At 38.9% G+C, this 21,414-nt stretch overlaps 1 protein-coding gene across 4 annotated transcripts in view; it reads right to left on the bottom strand.

Moving 5' to 3' along the window:
- Positions 1-21,414, bottom strand: part of SH3RF1 (SH3 domain containing ring finger 1) — a 243,384-nt gene that overhangs the window by 26,374 nt on the left and 195,596 nt on the right. For all 4 annotated transcript variants that reach the window (XM_069097176.1, XM_069097183.1, XM_069097189.1 and 1 more), the window contains 3 exons: positions 18,930-19,040; positions 8,864-9,015; positions 4,052-4,222 (listed from right to left, as the gene is read on the bottom strand). In XM_069097176.1, the coding sequence (XP_068953277.1) occupies positions 4,052-4,222; positions 8,864-9,015; positions 18,930-19,040 (434 nt within the window). The remainder of the gene's footprint in view (positions 1-4,051; positions 4,223-8,863; positions 9,016-18,929; positions 19,041-21,414) is intronic.

Below are 21,414 nucleotides of genomic sequence, written 5' to 3'. Positions count from 1 at the left end.
AAGAAGAAAGAAAGAAAGAAAGAAAGAAAGAAAGAAAGAAAGAAAGAAAGAAAGAAAGAAAGAAAGAAAGAAAGAAAGAAAGGAAGGAAGGAAGGAAGGAAGGAAGAAAGGAAGGAAGGAAGGAAGGAAGGAAGAAAAGTGGCCTACGATTGTAAGATATTCCAAAATAGGTTTGTCTTTTTTTCTTTTTTTAAAGCAATCGGGGTTGGGTAACTTGCTTGGGATTGCATGGCCAGTTGTTTCTGGGTGTGGTGCTGGGTGTCTGAGCCCAGATTTGATCCCCATGTCGTCCCGACACTGGAGCCGATGCTCTTGCTCGCTCTGCTACCTGATCGCCCCAATAGGTTTGTCTTGACAGTGGGAAGAACAATCTTAGAAATTAACCAATGATGTTATTATTAGATGCATATAGCAAAAATAAATCTATAATGTTCCAAGATAAAAAAAAAAAGACCTCTTAGTGTCCCAGGCAATTCGCTAAGACTTTAAGAATTCTTATGGAAAATGTCTTCATTGGTACATTAAGTTTCCAAACTGAGAATCTCCCAAACTCACAGGAACATTAAAAAAAATAAATTGAATGTCAACGTAGTGAAAGTCCTAGGACACATAATTATCTTCCAGGTAATCGTTAATAATAACAACAGCATGGAGGACTAGAATGAGGAAGGGGAGAAAAAGGAGAAAGATTTAAGGCAGGCAAAGGACTAGGAGGGAGAAGGGGAAAAAGAAGATAGAGGACAGTGAACTATCCCAAGATTATTTCTATCCAAATGCCACAGGAAAAAATAAGAAGAATGGGATGAAGAAGAATAGCCTATTTAAGAGATTGCCTTAGAATTTTCAAAACACCTAATATTCATTATCCCATTCAAACCTTATAATAACCGTTGGAGGTAGGCATTATTTCCATCATTGACCCCATTTTGAAGATGAGGAAACTAAGTGCCCACAGTCACAAAAAGATAGTAATATACAGGTGTTGTATTTCAAACTAGGCTCTTCCCAACTCTAAGTCTAGGTCCCTCTCCAACACACCACACCCCTCACAACCTAGCCATATTATGTGCTAAGGCTCACCATCACTTTTACTGACTCTAATAGTAACATGATTACTTCTATTTGATACATGAAGAATTCTTTGATTTCATCAGTAATGTATTCTGTAGTGCACAAAGTGCTTGACTTTGTTTTAGGAAGACCTCAATGCAAATACTGCCTCAGACATTTACTAGCTGTGTGACTCTCAGCTTTAGTTTCCTCACACGTAAACTAAAGATAATAAAGGCACCTATTTCCCAGAGTTGTTGTGGGGACCAAAGGAGCTAGCATGTGTAAAGATCTTTGTATGCCTTAAAGCACTAGCTACTATCAATTTATATATAATATTAAGTTAATTAAGTTAAAATAGATTATGTATTAATATCATTATATAGTTTTATTATTATATTATGATTATATATTAATACATTACATTAATATATGTTAATATATCAACTTAGTAACATAAAATTATGTTATCATTTATAATCTATATTATTATAGAATATTAACACATTAAGTCGACATTATATATTAATCAAAGTGTTAATTATAATTAACTATAATTAATATGTGATGTTATTATATTAATATCTATTAAGTTACTCTAAATGCTAACTACTATTATTGTTATTCCTTCAATTCAGGCTGATTGCAACCCTCTAGTGCCTTACTATATGTTTGTTGTTGCCAAAAACATGATCTCCCTGGTAAGCCTTTGGGTTATGAGGCTCTCTCAGCTTAAAAATCTGATCTGTGGATGATAGACATACAGGGTGTCTACCTTTCCAGTTATTCTATATTCCCCTCCATGTTCTCTATGACTATACAGACCTACCTACTTTTGTTCTCCAAAGAAAACATCTACCAACTCCAGGTATTTGTACTGGAGGTCCTTTCCTGCCTGCAATGTTCTCCCCAATCACCTCAATCACCTCTGCCTTTTATCTTCTCTGGCTTCCTTCAAGACTCAGTTTAAACCACACCTTCTGGAAGAGGCCTTTCCTGGTCTTTGCCTCCTTCTTCTCCCCTCCTCCCCATACTGTTAGTCCTGTCTCTCTGACATGCCCTTCCATTTATACTGTACATATTTTGGAGGAATGTAGGTATAAATGTTGTCTCTGCCCTTAGAATGTGAGCTCCTTGAAGGCAAGTACCATGTTTTTGTCTATGTATCTACTCCCAGACCCTTAGCTCAGTACCTGGCATATAGTAAGTTCTTAATAAAAGCTGGTTGACTGAGTGATCAGGCCTGTAGACAAAGTTCCCTTTCAGCCTGCTAGACCTTGCCAGAGTCCCATGGTCAGAAACCCATGGTTACATCCAACATGAGACATACCAGAATGTCTTTAGTGAATGATGATTATAACAAAACAATTCACCTTTACTAAGATGAAAAATAGTGAACTCAAAATAATGGTGACTCTGAAGCACTGCATAATTTTGAAGTATGTTCTGAACCAAGAAAGATTAAATCACTAAATCCTTTCCAGCTTAGGTAATTACAATGACTCAAAAAGTTACAGTGATCCCCAAATTCCTGGTATAATAAGTCCAAACTTCTCTGCCTTGTCTTTCCTGGCCCTCCATAATTTTTCTCCACCCATCCAGGCCGGAATCTTTATGTGTATATGGAATTTCCTGATAGAATAAAACTTCTTGAGGGCAGGGATGTTTTCACTTTCATCTTTCTATCCTTAGCATATAGTAGGTGCTTAGTAAATATTAATTAAGAACTCTGTTGGAGAAAAAGATCAACCACAATTATCTTTTTTTTGGTTTGCTTTTTGGAGGGCAATTGGGGTTAAGTGACTTGCCCCAGGTCACACGGCTAGGGGTGTGTGTGTGTGTGTGTGTGTGTGTGTGTGTGTGTGTGTTAAGTGTCTGAGGCCACTTAAACTTAAACTCAGCTCCTCCTGACTCCAGGCCTGGCACTCCATTCATTTCGCCACCTAGCCGCCCCTTAAACCATGATTTCTGAGGACTAATAATGAAGAATGCTCCTGCTTCTCATCTGATCCTTGATTATAACCTTTCATTACTCTTGTTCTCTACTATTTAACACCGTCTTCTTGTGACCATTGAGATCTCTTCCATTACATCTCAGATTTTATGGTCCTAAGAGTATATACGCAGGGTATAGACACTGTCACACAGTTCTTTTGTACCTCCCAAAATATTTAACTCTATGTCAGGTAGGCCTAGAGTATACACTGAAATACCAGTTAAATGAAATGAATTACCTTTTAGCTGTATTATTCAGAACAGCAACAAACTGTAGACCTATATCCAGTGATTCGGGAATTGCTAAACAAATTATGGTCTATTGTGTGGTAGAGAGGAAACTGTGCTTGATTTGGAGTTACTCAATCAACATGCATTTATAAAACATCCACTATGTGCTGCAACACCATTATACTTAGCACTGGGAACATAAATAAAAAGAATGAAACAAAGAGAAAAAGGATTCAAATCTTCACTCTGCCACTCACCATCTTTAATTTGACATTTATGACCCTCACTTATAAAATTTCTGGAGGCTGGACTTAAATGACAACTGAAAAAGGACACATTTAAATTTGCTTATGTGTAAACCAAGGGCTGTAATCTGAAAAGTAGTCCAGATCTATGTATCTACAGATAATCTTCGGATACCCATGTGAAAGGAATCTGGACAAAAACATTAAAACAGAAAGAACTTGTGTTGTACAAATTGTCAACAGAAAAATGGATCATAGATTCTTGGCCACATATGGCTAGGTGACTCCCTGGGGAAATCCCTCAACCTCTCAGCGCCTGAGGTAACTCTCTTCGACTTTAAGTTGCAGAGAAAATGCCCACCGGCACAATGTTTCCTCGTTTGGAAGTTCTCTGTACCAAAACGCATCAAAAAGTCCCACCCCTGTTCTACATAAGGAAGGCAGGGATGGTATAACTAAGAATGTGATACATCCAGTGAATGAAAAAAAAAGTTGTTTAGAACTTTTGAAACCATCAATTTACACCTCACCTTGTGACTGGTGCTACGTAGTTTCCAGGAAAAACTCCTATCTTGCTTGTATGCATAGAAGTCCCTTTGAACCAGCCATCCTGGCATCGTTCAAACACTAGAAACATCTCCCCTTTTCTCAGCTCCAATTCATCCTCTTTCCGGGGTGTATATGGATAAATAGCAACATACCTGTGGGGGAAAAAGAAGCTATCAGAGTCTTTAAAGAAATACAAAATTAGAAATATTTTATTCTTTTTAGTCAGTGATTATAGGACAACATAGGACAATAAAGAAATTTCTATGCCCCTAATTCAAACATTTATAATATCATGTTTTATCTGAAATATGTGATTTGTCAAATCTTTAAATATATGCCAATCTTTTTTTTTAAGAAGATGCAAGAATCAGCAAAATATATCTACAACTTGGGGAGTCCTGTTGGTGTATTTGGAGACATACATGTGATTCTGTAGCCCTTAAGACAAGCAAAGTGTCATAGAATCAGTTCCCCCAAGTCAGACAGAAAACCCACTGTAGTGAGAAAGAGCAAGGTCCCTATTTTGGGTTGGTCATCTAGAATTACAAAGACTCAAACCTACCCCAATATCAGAATATAGTAGTTTTTTAATGCCTATAAAGGACCTTCCTACAATATTTAGCACATTTTTTCCTCTTTGAATACTTAATTTCAGTATCTTACATTGTCTTCTGAAAGCAAGAAGCTCTTGTGACATTCTAGACATTTCTAGAGAAATTTACATTCTCTAGGCTATACATGTTTTTTAAAATTCCCTTCAGTCCAGCCATGGTCTCTGACCAATTTAAGCAGAATTTGCAGCTTAACTAAAATTACCAAGTGCCCCTTTACCTTTGAACTTTGCCAGCAAATGCAAAACTGCATTGTCTTTGTCATATATGATTTTAAGGTGGACTCAGTAAAAACACAAGGATAATAATGAAAATAAAACACAAGGTGCCACATTAGATTACAAACAATGTGGATGGATCATGACTAAACCTAAAATGAAAATCTCCAGAACAGTCCTGAATTTTTCCTAAAGATGCTGAGTTTTTAACCAAATGTAGCTATTTGATATAAGCTTTATGGAGCCAGGAAATCCTGTCAGGTGAAAGAGTTTTGATGGCTTGTCCAGGAACCATGAAGACTGCTGAATAACTTCCTGATAAGAATTACCAAACTAGATTTTCCCATTATTTGAGAGGCTGGCATACCAAAGGGTTCTCTAGTGTTGTGAAAGAATTCATTCAGCCTCTAAGAAGGCCAAGCTTGCTCTCAGGGAGCAGCTATCCCCCTGGGCAAATCTAGCTGCCCAAAAGGCCCTTGTTAGAAATAGACTCTTAACTCCAAATGGAGATATGTGGTGTCAGTTACTATCCGGAGGAACAGCATATGGTGGCTGCCAACTCAATGGTCAAACATACAGAGACTTTAGTGGCATTTATTTCCTGTGTTAAGCTGGTCAAGTTATTGGATCTGAAAAAGGAAGGAGGTATGGATAAGGAGTGCATATTGATTTAAAAAAATGTCCCATGTTGTAAGAATACTTTGCTCACATTTACCTATTTTCTACCAAACTGATACCCACCGAATGTTGTAGTTTTTACAGTACAAAAAGTTCTTTCCCCAGTACTGTGATCTTGGGTTTCCCTAGTTTGCTGTATGTGTTTCCTTTCCAGGCTTGCTTAATCTATGAAATACACTGATCACCTTTTCTATTTTTTATTAAATATACAGAGATAGAGAAAGAGATCAATCTGGGATGTGCTGTTGCTGGGAAGACACAAGTCAGTGTCTCTGAGAATTCTCTAGTCAGCAAAGTAGTTACTATTTTACAAAGACCAGAGGGGGTGATAGTGTGAGGTTAAACGAGTTTTCCTTATCATAGTGTCTTTTTCAATTCCTTTTTTATTTAAGGAAGTAGAACCACGAAAAGATTTACCTAACCCAGGGGGAATAAAGCCTAAAAATCTAAATGGGTTTTTGATTGTAGGACAGGTGATGGATGAACTGAGAATATTGAAGCATAGTCAGTAGAGCATAAGGCAGGTAAAAAAGAAGTGGAGAGGGAGAGGGGAAAGGTCTTCTTGGCTCCAAATACTGTGCTAGCTTCTCCTATTATTTATTTATATTGCTATTTAATTAAAATTCCTTTGTTGTCAACTCAGTGTGTTCTGTGGCTGACTGGTAAAAAATTAAATATAATGGCAGGGACTAATGAGCTATAGTTTAGAGGGAATTCTGATTTACAAATCTACTTAGACTCTGAGTTAACCAAGGGGACAGGGAGATTCAGAGTAAAGAGGGACTCATGGGCTATTTCAAGTATCATGTTGTTTCGGTAATTACAGCAATTGTATAATAATTTGAGAACTGGTAATGCCAAACTTATTATTTTTCTCCCCTCTCCCCCACCCAATTATCCCTGACCCATTTCTCTTATCTTGTGTCAAATCCCCTTTTTTCCTATTAAAAAAAAAAAAATATATATATATATATATATATATATCTTGAGCTCTTATCTTGACTTTTCTCTCTACAGTCTTCTTGGAGATCTCATAAGTCCCCATGATTCATATGTTTGGGCACTCCCACAAACGCATGCATGCATACATACATACGTGCATATGTATGTAGCTACCTGTATCCATATATGTATCTATCTGTGTGTATGTATTGTATCTGTACACATATATGTAACTATCTACGTGTGTCTTCCCTAATCTCTCTCCTGAACTATAGTACCATAGCACCAACTACTGGATATTTTTTCCTCCTAATCCTCAACACATCTAAAAATGGAATAAATTATCTTTTCTCCCTGACAAACTTTGCCTTTCCTTGAGGCAGCTAAGTAGCACTGGGCCTGGAGTCAGGAAGACCTGAGTTCAAATTCAGTCTCAAATGCTTACTGTGTGACCTTGGACAAATCATTTAACCCGTTTGCCTCAGTTTCCCCATCTGAAAAATGAGGGTGATAATAATAGTACCTACCTCTCATGGTTATTTAGGGGATCAAGTGAGATAACAAATTGTAAAACACCTGGCACAGTACCTAAGCACACAGCAAACTCTACATAAATACCAGCTATTATTATTATTTCCTCTACACTTCCCTATTCTCTTGAAAGTAGCACTGTCCTTCCAGTTTCCCAGATTTTCAAACTCCCATTCTTGACTCTGTTCTCTGTCACTCTCACATCTAATAAGTCACCTAGATTTGTAGACTCCTTAAAACCACCTACACTCGTCCCTTTTTCTCTTCTCAAATTCAAACAGCCACCACCTTATTTCAGGTTCCCATCCCTGCTCACCTAGCAGTCATTTCTAAATTATACTCCCTACTTCCAATCCTAGTCACTCTCCAGTCCATCCTGCACACCTTTGCTAAAATAATCTTCCTTAGACCACAGGTCTGCCCATGTCACTCCCCCACTCAAAAGTCTTCTGTGCTTCCCTAATGTCTTCAGAATAAAATACAAACTTTATAGTTTGGTATTTAACACCCTTTGAAATAATGATGATGATGATTATAACAGCTAGCACTTATATGGTGCTTACTATGTGCCAGGCACTGTGTGCACTTTACATTTTTGTATCATTTGATCCTCAAAACAATCCTGGGAGACAGGTTGCTATTACTATCCCCATTTTACAGATGAGGAAACTGAGGCAAACACAAGTTAAGTGACTTGGTCACAAACTGCTACCGGCAGGCAGGCAAAATATTAGTTAGCCTTTCATAACAGTCACACTAAATCCCAATGACTTTCTATTGTCTCTAGGACGAAATATAAAATCCACTATTTGTCTTTTAAAGCCCTTCATCACCTGGCCCCTTCCTACCTTTCTTAGTCTTGTTACACCTGACTCCCCTCCATACATATATATATACTCTATGATCCATATGCACTGGCCTCCTCTCCATTCCTGACTCCAGGTATCTTTAATAGCTGCCCCCAAGCTTAAAACTCTCTCCTTCCTCATTTCTGCCTCCTAGCTTAATTCAAGTCTTAGCCAAAACCTCAAAACTCCAAGAAGCCCTTCCCAGTCCTCCTAAATGCTAGCACCTTCCCTCCAATTTATCTTGTTTGTGAGTACCTGTCTGCATATTCTTCTCCCACTAGACCGTGGACTCCACAAAGGCAAGGATTGCATTTGTTGACCTTTCTTTGTATCCCTAGCACTCAACATAATGCCAGAAACATAGTAAGTGCTTTATAAATGCTGTTACTCAACTTGTTGATCTGAAGACTCCACAAAATCCAGCTGCAGCCCAGCATCTAATCACAACAATCTTCAGTCACTTTTTAAAGGTATTTTTCTAGTCACAACAGTCTTCACAAACTACTATTCCTTAATGTTCAGGCCCTTCCTCCAGCAGACGCCCCCCCAAGTAATTCCCCTAGTTATGGAACACCTGAATGGGCTATTTCCAAGTCCATCAACATCCCAATCCAGTTGGGAATGAAAATGAAGGTGTGGGTAGGGGAGGCAGGAGCAGCCAACCCAACAAAAGGCTGTCCTGATTGTGGCCTTTATGATAACCTAACCCGTGGTGGTAGCTGACACAAAGGGCCTCCAGAGAGGTAAGTATCAGACATTCTTGATCACTGCTGTTTCCCAATGCATGATTACATGAAAACTGTCAGAGATCTTGGACAGCCAGAATCTCAAACCACCCAATGGACTGGATGCCCACCTGTCCCCAATCCATGGTTAAGTCCACCTTCCACCCCTAACCAACTCCCACACGCTCTGGGCCTAATTTTAAACAAATATTTCATGGTTGGCAGGCTATGGTTACTTACACACTGGGTCGAGTCTGGGGCCTTAAATGAGCAATTTGGTCAGCAGATCCTGCAGGTCTCTGTCCGACTCCAGATGCTGCAGCAGCTGAAGATGTTTGGGTGATGACAGTGGAAGCCAGAAGAGGGGGTGGGGGTAGAGGAGGATTCATATTCTAGTATTGGGGAAGAAATGCAGAGAAATCAAATTATTGAGGATGGGTGAATGAGTGGGAAAAAAAGGAACAGCAAATCGGGGGGAAACATTTTAATGGAGCTCCCCCTCATAGTGCTGAACTGTGAGACTTCTTCCTGGGAAGGACTTACTGTACAATCCCACGTTTTTGCTGATCTCTTTTTTATTCTCCTTTAAGCCCCAGATGCCTTTTTAGCAAACAGGTAAGTAATCTCACTTCAGCAGGGAAAGGGGGAAAAATGAAAGGGCTATAGACATTTTGAAGGTAAATAGCATTTTCAAGTAAGCCCCTGGAGCAGAATCTAACCACTTTCTAAAGGGGCAGCTCTAATATCCCACAGCTTGATAGGTTGTAGAAACAATCCGTGATTGTTTCTACAACCTGAAAAATTCCCTTTGATGCCTACTCTAACAATGAGCATAAATAATAGCATGTCACAGCCACTGGGCTATTGTTGCCACTTCTGATTATTTTTAACTTTGCCAGCTTTTGAAAATCAGCACTATCAAGGTTGGTAATCTTTAACAAGTACACCAGTGAAACGCTGCTGGTTCCTTTATGGGCACGGCCTAATGGGGGCCCAGCCTGCAGGATTCCATTCCTTTTGAAAATCAATGGAGCAATTGTTACCTTCTGATCTATAAAACCCCAAATCATTCTTGAGGGTCTGTATAGTGACACTCCTGGGAAAGCAGGCTCACAAAAGCAGTCAGCCCCAAACCATCTTTGAACCTCTAGCAGGGTAAGAAATAATTCAAAGAAGCAAAAGAAAATAAAGAAGGGCCTAAAGAAAGCATAAATTGGTTCCTATACATCAGCATGATTGTAAAAATAAACCATTAATTTCTAACTGCAGTTCACAAACAGCCATTTCATTTCCAGTTCTTAGAATCAAAATTTAAATTTTATCAAGCAGCGACTTCACAGGCCTGTCAATGCACACACACCATTCCTAAGGCTGGGTAGAAAAGAGTTCAGATTTCTAGTCATGCTGCAACTGTTTCACACATTATTTTTAATTTCAAGCCAAAGTGACTTGTAGTTTTAGTCTCCACCCCCCCCCATCCCCCCCCCCCCCCCAACCCCCCCAACCCTCCCAAGCCCCCAGCAGCTTTATGCCAGTCGTTATGAAGCACAAAATGAACAAAACAGATCATGAGTGGAGCAGTGTTAACACCGGGCAGGAAAGCACCAGGGCTGTTCACAGAATTTCACTCCTTTCCTGAAAAAGGTTTCTCACACTCTTACTACACTCAGTGGCAGACTGAACGTGAGTCACTGCTTTGGAATCTGGTTCTCTTGAAGCTTTTAGTACTTCCCCAAACCTGTAAGCCACCTAGGGTCACTCTCATTCCATCTGACTCTTAACAGAGACAAAACAGAAAGTGGAGGGAGGGAGATAACCCCCAGTAAAACATTTTCCTACACAGATCTCAGAGAAATACCAATAGTCTAAGGAGAGGGAGATAAACAAGTCCAGACTGAACAGAGATTAAGATCAATAAGAAAACGATAAAATAGCTATTTAGGAAAGAGTGATAGATTTGGAGTCATTTGCTACCCACATAATCTTGGGTTAAGTCCTTTAATGTCTCTTGGCTTCAGTTTTTTCATCTGTAAAATAAGGTGTGGCCTTTCAGGTCCCTTATAGTTTAAAATCTATTATTTTCCTATGATCTTACTTCCATTAAAACTGAAAAATTTCCAAAGGGGAAATCTCAAAGTAGGTTGTTAACTTAAAGACAAAGACAGAACATTCCATGTACCCAAATAATGACAAGTCATCTAAGGGCTGGGTCTAAACTAGTGAAATCTACGTCAAAACAAAGGCAGAGTTCTACTTTAGTGTTGAAGTGAAAATCATTGTGTTGCATGAACAAAACTCACAAATTCACAAATCAATAATGTAGGTGGGAGGTAGATGAACCTCTCAGGACCCTTCCATCTCTGAATTTCTCAGAATCTCTCCAAGAGATTCAAGAATATGGAAGAAACACACTGAATCATTTATATCCAATGCATATATGTAAAACAAATGCTAGCTGTACAGAATAGTACCTACGTGAACAGTGATGGGATAGAGGGAGCGTAAGGATGTTGCTTGAGTTGTTCTGATAGGTGGAAAATTGGTCCCCAAGAGTGTAAATACAGCAATGCTCTTCTGTTTTTGAATTTTTATAAATTATTAATAACATTGGACTTTTCTGAGATGCACAAATGATAATTTGGGGATATGGGCAAAGGTATGGAAACAGACATAATGGTCCAGGGATGTTATATGAAAGAATAATAAGAATCATTTTCTGAGATTCTAGAGGGCAGAATTAGGACTAGTAAGTAGAATATAAAGAAAGGCAAATTTTTTATTTTTTTTTTTTTGCTGAATAGAAGGAAGAATTAAATAATGATTAAAGCTTGGGTGGGGGAGGAGTAAAGAAAAGGCCTGGGCTTAAGCTAGACAGATATAGGTATGTGAAATGAATTCTGGGTTAGTAGATACTATAAAATGATGGTGCCCAGGAAGATAATAGACTATTTCTTTTGTAAATGACTCTTGGCTAAACTCATCTGGTGAATTAGAAGTTCACAAAGTGATGTGGTAATACTGATCTTCAGATAATACGCTACCATAAAGATCTGAGCTCTTCACATCCAGAGATCTCTCATTTTATAGCTCCCACTAACCCAAGCACCCTTTACCAACAATAAAAACATCTCTGGGGAGGCTAGGTGGCATAGTGAATACAGAACAGGCCCTGAAGTCAGGAGGACCTGAGTTCAAATCTGGGCTCAGACACTTAATTAACTCTTACTAGCTGTGTGACCTTGGGCAAGTCACTTAACCCCAACTTCCCCCCTCCAAAAAGCAAAAAAAAAAAAAATATTTGAAAACTTCCAAGACCACTAATATGGCATTGTGAAAGATGTCAAATTTCATTAAGGAAAATTAACATAACATTGTATACCCAAATGCACCAATGGAGCTGGGATTTCACCAGCCCGAGTAAACTTTACCAACAATAAGAAAAACTTTCTAAAATTTCAAAAGACCAGGGAGGCCAGGTAGCACAGTGAGTAAGAGCACCAGCCCCAGAGTCGGGACGACCTGGAATCAAATCCAGGCTCAGATACTTAGCACCACACCCAGTAATAACTGGCCGTGTAACCTTGAGCAAGTTACTTTACCCCAATTGCTTAAAAAAATAAATAAATAAAAATTCCAAAGACCTCTAATAAAACACTTTTAAAATTGTCAAATTTTGTTGAACCCCTTTAACATAATATTGTATACCCAAATGCACCAGTGGAGTTGGGATTTCTTCCATACTGGAATTCCCTTCAAGGGAACAGATCATCGGTCATTCACGAATTACCATCTTGGGCAATTCTAGTCTAAGTTTTTCCAAAACTTTGCCAGAGGGAGGTCTACCCAATATGCTGTACATCATGAGGATACCACTGGAACATATGAGTTTTCCATCAGCTTATCCTTCACTCATATTGCATGGACAGAACATCTTCTTTTGTGTTCATAATGATATCCTTTTATTCTAGATCTTTTTCATAATTCCATAATTATGTTTGTTGCAGCCTGTTTCCACTTACCATGAGGAAAGACTGAGTCTGCTTTCTGAGGACCATTCTAAGTGCACAGATGCCCATCACTACTAGGGTGGCCTTGATGAACTTGGTGAATATTTCTTTAGCTATTGTTTTTCAGTTGTGTCCAACTCTTCATGACTCTATTTAGGGTTTTCTTGACAAAGATACTGCAGTGGTTTGCCATTTCCTTCTCCAACTCAGGCAAACAGGGTTAAATGACTTGCCTAGGGTCACATACTAGTAAGTGCTAGTAAGGTTCAAATTTGAACTTAGGTTTTCCTGATTCCAGGCCCAGTATTCTATCCATTGCACCACCTAGCTGCCATTCTTTGACTAAGTATTCAAATAAAGGCACATGTGCTAAAAAATAAACCAAAAAAAACTAAACAAAATCCTTTTGAAAATGTCATTTCTCTAATAAACAGACTAAGTCCTACTAAATGGAGAGAAGCTTAAGAAATTACCTACCATGGAGATTTCTGGTCCAACCTACTGCTTTACTGATCTAGCAAAATCTATTAACAAGCAATTTTGGCAAACTTTCCTGGTATCCACTTTAAAGGAACTCTTACAACCACCTCCTGTGTAAAACATATACAACAAGCTCAAATTCTGAAAGACACTAGAAATAAATTTCAGTTCATATTCTGATCCTGGAATCTGGTGCTGAAAAAGCTGTATGACGAGATATGTGTCTTTCCTTAAGGGAACCAGCTACCACAACTTTCACTTGACAGAGCATCACAGATGCTAAACTCAATCCTAGTGGAATAACAATCCCCTTTACATCTTCCACTAATGGAAAATAGTGGTCTTTGGGGACTTCAAGTGAAGAAAAGCAAAATATCTTAAAAGGATCAAGATGGTGTGGTGGCTAGGGCACCAGGCCTGGAGTCAGGAAGACATGAGTTTAAATTCAGCCTCAGACACTTACTAGCTATGTGTCCCTGGGCAAGTAACCTAACCTACACTTACTCAGGGTTATTATGAGAACAAAATGAAATTTCTGTAAAGCACTTTGCAAACCCTAACTATTAAACTGGAGGGATCAGGAGCTATCAAACTATATGTCTTGAGAGACCTTTCCCATTCTAAACATACCACCTGATAGCATTAATATGTGATATCCAGGGGTGGCTAGATGGTGCAGTGAATGGAGCACCGGCCCTGGAGTTAGGAAGACCTGAGTTCAAAATCTGCCCTCAGACACTTAACATAAAAAACTAGCTGTGTGACCTTGGGCAAGTCACAACCCCAATTGCCCTACCTTCCCTCCTCCAAAAAGCAAAAAGAAAAAAAAGTGATATCCAGGGTAAATGAAACTTGGATCATTCCACTGCAATCCAAAAATATTTATGCAAAGTTTTCAAAAACTTTGCCTTCCAGTCATTTGTTCCACCAAGATAATGTCAGGCACACATGCCTACTATCCCAGCCAAACTGAATTTGGTGTTTCATTGATTGCGATTGGCACAGTTTTCACACTAACTCATAAACCCTCCTTTTATCCGGCCAGCATGCAGACTTGAATAGCTAATCCTAAAAGGAAATGATGTGTTCTAAACTGATTTCTGGATCTGTCTTGTGCTGGGAACTTTACCTTCACTTTCACTTTACTTTCTGTCTTAGGGTGAATTTGTGGTTACAAGTGACTTGACATACATTCCATTTTTAGATTTTTGGCCTCTGGGAATTGAAGCTCAGCTACCTTTGTGCTTTTTCTGTTAATTAATTATTCCAGGATCAGAAAGTTACAGTCTTTTCCCCCCTCCCTTTAGGAAATAAAATTAGCATTTTTGATGTGTGGTGGGCCACTAGCAACAGATGCACCAACCAGCTGGATGTTGACAAGGAAAGTAGGAAGGGAGAAGAGTTTTTCTGTTCTCCCCTCCTCTACCCTAGGAAATCAGAGAGGAGGGTTTTCATGGAACTTGTCTCTGGACAAAATGTCCTTTGCGATTCCATTTTCATGGGAATTATGTTCACTTCATGTCAGTTGTACTTCATGTTTTCCCAAAGGAATGCAAAACACAACCGCATTTCCTTTACCAAGTAGCTGTCTTATAAACAATTGTAGCTATAATATGTCAGAGAATTTCCTGAAGTTTCATTTCCACATCTAATCTAAACTTCCATTTTTTAAAATAGAAGAATGCCTAATTTATCCCTCTGAGAGTTAAAAACAAATATGATGATTATCTCAGGGCCAGCTGTTAAAGCTTTCACCCCTTGCCTTGGATGAAATGAACAAATGATTCTCTCCAGCTTTCTGAGACCCTGACAACAGCTTCCTTTTATTTCAAGAAATTAAGATGCTACCAATTATTTTTTTGTTTTCTAAAATTGTGCTTGCTTGTTTTACACTACTTATTTTTTTCTTGTTCTCTTCCTCTTTTGTGCCCCCTCTGCACATCTCCTTAATCTCTTCCCTTTTTTTCTATTTCCTCCACACTCAAGCAATCAGATTGATCAGTGATCTATTCAGTGTGAATGTCTCCTTCAATAATGGCAATCCCAGCCTCTATGGTCCATCCATCTATACATGCCAAGCACTGCCAAATACAGTTCTTGTATTGGTTTTGTTTAAATATTTTTCACTGTTACATAGAAGAGAAAAGGGAGGGAGAGGCTAATGGAAAATGAGGGTGGCATAAAAACAAAAGGAAACAAAACAATCTAAAAAAGGAAAGAAGTAGGAGATTGGTAGGTCAAAAGAAATAAAGGTGAGGCCTACAGGAAATCAGGTTAAAGACAACAAGGAAATATAATGAAAACACATTATTGTTTCATGGCACTGATCTCCTCCTGTGCATTACAGAATCACAAAATCTCAGAACTGGAAAGAACTTAACAGGCTGTCTAATTTACTCTGTACCTGACAAAGAATCCTCAGTATACCATCCCCAAAGAGGAGTCATTCAATCTTCACTTGAACGACTCAATGAGGAGAAATCTACCAATTCCCAAAGCAGCCCATTCACACATCCTACAAATGGCCATTCAGCCTCTTCGAATGACCTACAAGGTGTGGGGATTCTACCACCTCTTGAGGCAGCCTATTCCACTTTGGGAAGATTTCCTTAATTTAATATCAAGCCTAACTTGTCCTCTTTGCAGCCTTCAAAGGCTTTGCCCACTGGAGTCAAAGAGAACAAGTCTAATATCTTCTCCACTGACAATCCTTCAGATCCTTTTTGAGGCTATATATGCTCAGCCCAGATGACACAGACTCAAGACTTCTCACCATCTTGCTTGGCCTTTCATGGTCACTCTCCAGCTTATTAATTATTACTTATTAATTAATTACTTAAGCCATGATACCCAGCACTAAACACATTATTCTCTTGGATAGCTCTGCTTGGTAGGAAGTTTATCATATGAAACCTAAATCTGCCTCTCTGTCACTTTCAAACATGACTCCTAATTCAGCCTTTTGGGGTCCCAAAATATTCCCTCAAAGAGTTCATATTGTACGTTTTGTTGTTCTCGTTCAGTCATTTCCGTCATGTCTGGCAAAACATGCCCAATCCCTTTTCAATATGATATTCCTACAAATACTTGAAGATAGTTCCTTCTTTCTAAGTCTTTCTTTCTCCAGGTAAACATCTCCAGTTCCTTCAACTAATCCTGATGTAGTGTGTATTGAGTAACTTGCCCATCCTGGCTGCCTCCAACAAAGTAATTTAGTCATTCATTGACTCGATAAATATTTCTTGACTGGCTATTATGAGGCACTGTGCTATTCCTGTAAAGTACTGCAGAGAAGAATAAGATTCAGTATCTCTCCACTACATTGTTCACAGGTGGCCAAGGCATTTGTGTCCCCTATACAAGAATTGGAGAGTGAGTTGTTTTCACACTGCTATACTCTGATTTCATTTTAATGTGTGATTATGACTTGTCATAGCAGCTAGGTGGACTCAGTGGATAGAGCACTGGGCCTAGAGCCAGGAAAACTTAGGTTCAAATCCAGCCTCAGACACTCACTAGCTGTGTGACCCTGCGCAAGTCACTTCACCTTTGTTTGCCTTCATCCACTGCAGAAGGAAATGGCCAACCACTTCAGTATCTTTGCCAAGAAAGCCCCACAGACAGCACGGCCTATAGGGTCATGAAGAGTCAGACAAGACTGAACAACAAGAACATGACAAAATGACAAAATATGACGAAATAAATATCAACATGCTCCAGATTTGCCTGCTGTGTCCTTGGCCTTTGCACAGGTTACATCCACACCTGAAATGTTCTCCTCCTGCTCCTTGGAATCCCTTGCTTCATTCAAGGTTCGATTCAAATGCCATTTCCTATATAAGTTTGTTCCTGATCCCTCCAGTCGTTGACCCCCTTCTCCAATATTCTACAATTATATTCCATGTATTTTGCTTTTCCTAGCTGTGTAAGTAAAATATGTGGTAGCTAGGTGGCACAGTGGATAGAGAGCAGGGCCTAAAGTCAGGAAGACTCATCTTCCTGAGTTCAAGTGACCCTGGGCAAGTCACTTAACCTTGTCTGCCTCATCTATAAAATGAGCCGGAGAAGGGAATGGCAAATCACTCAAGAATCTTTGCCAAGAAAACCCCAAATGGTGTCAGGAAGAGTCAGACACAACTGAAATAAATGAATAACAACAAGCAGACTATAAGCTCTTTGAGGGGATAAATTGTTTTTATTTTCACCTTTGCATTACCGGTACAATACTAGGTACCCTAGTAGGTGCTAAATTAAGGCTTGTTGCATTAGACTGCACTAAAGAGAACATGGAATTCTTTGGCATTAAAGTGAGGGGCAGCTTTGTACAGTGCCAAGAGGCACTGGCTTTGGAGCCAGAAAGACCTGGGCTCAAGCCCCACATGTGTGTAGGTACACTCCTTGTGTGATCCTGAGCAAATCAATTTCCTTCTCTAACATCATTCTCTAAGCTAAAGCTGCCACTAGGTGGCAAGGTCTCTTCAGTGTCTGGCTTCAGACACTGACTAGCCTTTGTCTTCCTCAGTGTCCTCATCTGAAAAATGGGGATAATAACACCTACTGCGCAAAATTTTTGTAAAGATCAAAGGAAATAATCATCGTAAAGTGCACAGCATAGTGCCTGGTACACAGTAAGTGCTATGTAAATGCTGGCTATTATTATGAATTGTAGGGAAGGTGATGATCTGCACTAGTAGTTGGAGTGCCCTCACCTAGGGGTTCCCTTTATCAATGAAGTCAGAGGTCTATTCCTTGTCTTATTATTATTATTATTGTTACTGTTATTTATATTAACATATAATAGTAATTAATATTTATATCGATATATTATAATTCTAAATTATTAATAGAATTGTTATATTCATCATCATCATTATGGTATGGAGATGATCCTTAGCTCTCTGAGGTCCATTTTCTATCCCCTATACCTATACCTATACCTATACCCCTAGCTGTACCACAGGTAGCTGCTTAACTTACCAACCACTACTCTCAACTCTGTTATTGTGTAGTAGGAAAGATTACACACATACTTGCCTAATTATAACGAATAACTGAATGTGAATGTATTTGTATTTTTCCTGAGACCATCGGACTGTAAAGCTCCGTGAGGGTAGATTGTCTAAATTCGGTTTCTCTCCCAGTGTCTGCCTATAACAGAGGCTTAAAAATACACTTGATGAATCAATGGATGGATAAAGTTAGTTTAGAGAAGAAAGAGATTCATTTCATCTGGGGAAATCAAGAGAGGCTTCTTGAATGAGAAAGCATTTAAGTTGGGCCTTGAAGGTCATGTTGGAATGCAGCTGGGCAGAAGGATAGTCAGCATGGAACCTGCATAGCACGTGATGTATCTAAGGAAGAGTCCATTCTGGCTGTACTATAAGGTATGCTTATTACTATTATAGTGTGTATATATATACACTTTTCTTGTTATTGTGAAAGCCAAGGGCCTAGAGTGTTATATATATAACTATATATGTATATATATAAAACTATATATGTATATATATAAAACAATATATATAGCACATATATTGTTAAATATAAGCTTACTTATTACTAAAAGGACAAGTGAAAAATTGGCACACTTCAGGAGGGCCTTTTCTAGTTTATCTGCAAAACTGGCAGAAATAACACTCTAGATGACTAGCATTGTAGATGAAAGATATGGCTGGTGAGGCTTCCACCCAAAGGAACAAGTATCAATAATAAACTTGGGCTGATTAGAGGTTGAGAGAACTAAATTAATGCCAACAGATGGCTTCAATAAACAGCTAAGGACAAAATCATCAAGTATGGGAGAAACATATGGTACTTACTCCAAGGGCAGCTTGGTAGGGAACATCTGATGGGAAAGTGAACGAAGGTCCCGTTGTGACTGGGCTGCTTGGAGGTGGGGTCACAATTAGCCCAGTGGTACTGATGTGAACCTGTGGAAAAAAATATATAAAAAGGGAAATCAGAAAACCAATTGTGAATTTAATCCATGATGAGCCTGAAAGAAAAGCAGTGTAGTCACAGGGGAAAGTGTTCTGAATATGAAGTCAAATCTCAGCTCTGCTACCTACCGACCTGTGGGATCTTGAGTAAGTCACATTACCTCTATAGAACTCAGTTTCTTTATCTTCTTAACCCTTCAAATGAAAGGGTTAAGCTAGATGACCTCTGAGGTCCCTCCCAAACTCTCAATATGTAATCTCGGACTGTGAATTTCATATAAAAAACACATTGTCTTGGCACGGCTTCCAGAGAAACAAATCATGTAGTGCCTCATATGCAACTTCCCTTATTTAAAAGTCAGTGTCTATTTTCATTCCCTTTGTGCTGACCAGTAAAAGGCAGGAGACATGGCACCTGGAGTGCTGAACACTCTAGGCCCTTGGCTTTCACAACAACAAGAAACAAGAAAAGAACCTTTGTTCTTTTTGAAATATGCTCTTTGAGGGACCAACCTCTCAGATTCAATAACCCTGCAAACAACTCCATGCCCTATCATTTGCACACGAGCTCCCTTCAAACCTTGTTGAGGATTCAGCTTCCATAGGTTATCACTAAGTCAAATCTAGGTGTAATTCACAACACATTTCACTCTTTGACAATCATTTTCCTTTACCTCCACCCCTAACTTCCACCTATGATTAAGATACAGGTGCTTCAACATGCCTGAAAAAAAAAGTGATTACTTATCAAAGCCTTAGGGAGACAATATCAATATCTACCCAAAGTAGATGTCTTCAAAGGCTCCTTGTCAGCAGCACCAATACAAGCAGAAATTTGTGTGCTAAGAAGGATGTCCATTCACTCCAAGTTCCAATGCTTAGACATCCAATCAGTTCCAGATCACAAGGTCAGGATTTCAAACCTGATACCTTGAAGCTAGGAAAGGTGTTTATTCTTTTTTTTTTTTTCATTTTCCAAATGCTTTATTAACTTCTGATATACATCATTCATTTCCACCAGATTTTGAGTAACAAATTTTTCCCTGTTTTTCCCCTACCACCACAAAATAGCAGTCCCAACAGGATATCCCCTCCTCCAATCTGCTCTCTCCCATATCTTCTCCCATACCCCCTTCGACTTTTCCAGTAGGGCATGGTGGATCTCTATGCCCCAGTGCCTGTATATCTTATTTCCCAATTATATGTAAACTAGTATTAATAATAATAATAATTATATATATTTTAAACATTTGATTTTAAAACTTTGAATTCCAGATTCATTCCCTTCCTCCCTTGTCACCCACCCTTACTGGGAAGATAAGCAATTTAGAATAGGTTGTACATGTGTAGCTAATGCAAAACATTACCATAGATATATTGTAAAAGACTGACTATATTTCTCTCCCTCCTATCCCACCTCCCACTTGTTCTATTTTCTACTTTGATCCCATCCCCTTTCAAAAGTGGGTGCTTCAGGGGCAGCTAGGTGATGCAGTGAGTAAGGCGCCGGCCCTGGAGTCAGTAGAACCTGAGTTAGGTTCTGGTCTTAGACACTTAACACACACACACACAAAAACTAGCCGTGTAACCTTGGGCAAGTTACTTAACCCCAAATGCCCTCCAAAAGGCAAAAAAAAAAAGTGGGTGCTTCCAGATGACCCCCCCACCCCAGAGCCTGCCCTCCCTTCCATCATACCCCTTCTCATTTCCTTCCCCCTACTCTACTATAGGGTGAGATACCCTATTTAGTGTGTATATCATTCCCTCCCCAAGCCAAATTCAATGAGAATAAGGTTGACCCAATTCCTTTTGCCTTCCTATTCTTTTCCTCCATTGTAACCATTTTCCCTTGCCTCTTCTATGAGACAGTTTACCCCATTCTGTCTCTCCCCATCTCCTCTCATTATATTCCTCTCTCACCTCTTAATTTTACCTTTTAAGTATCATCCCTTCCTATTAAATTGGTCCTGTGCCCTCTATGTATACCTGTAAACATATATACACACATTCACATATATATTCATATGCCCATATACCCTCCTGTATAGACAAATATATATGTGTGTGTGCGTGTGTGTGTGTGTGTGTGTATTTCTATTCCCTTCAACTATTTACATACTGAGAAAAGTTTCATAAGTTACAATGATCATTTTTCCATGTAGGAATGTTAATAGTTCAACTTTGATAAGTTCCTCATGATATCTTTTCCCTGTTTACCTTCTCATGCTTCTCTTGCTTCTTGTATCTGAATGTCAAATTTTCTATTCAACTGGTTTTTTTTTTCATCAAGAATGCTTGAAAGTCCTCTATTCCACTGAATGATCATATTTTCCCTTGAAACATGATACTCAGTTTTGCTGGGTAG

This window comes from Petaurus breviceps, unplaced genomic scaffold (genome assembly GCF_028583685.1).
Source record: "Petaurus breviceps papuanus isolate PSGF00001 unplaced genomic scaffold, PetGlider_PUasm1.0 126, whole genome shotgun sequence".
In the NCBI taxonomy this organism is placed as follows: Eukaryota; Metazoa; Chordata; class Mammalia; order Diprotodontia; family Petauridae; genus Petaurus; species Petaurus breviceps.
This window is presented reverse-complemented; position numbering and strand designations above follow the sequence as displayed.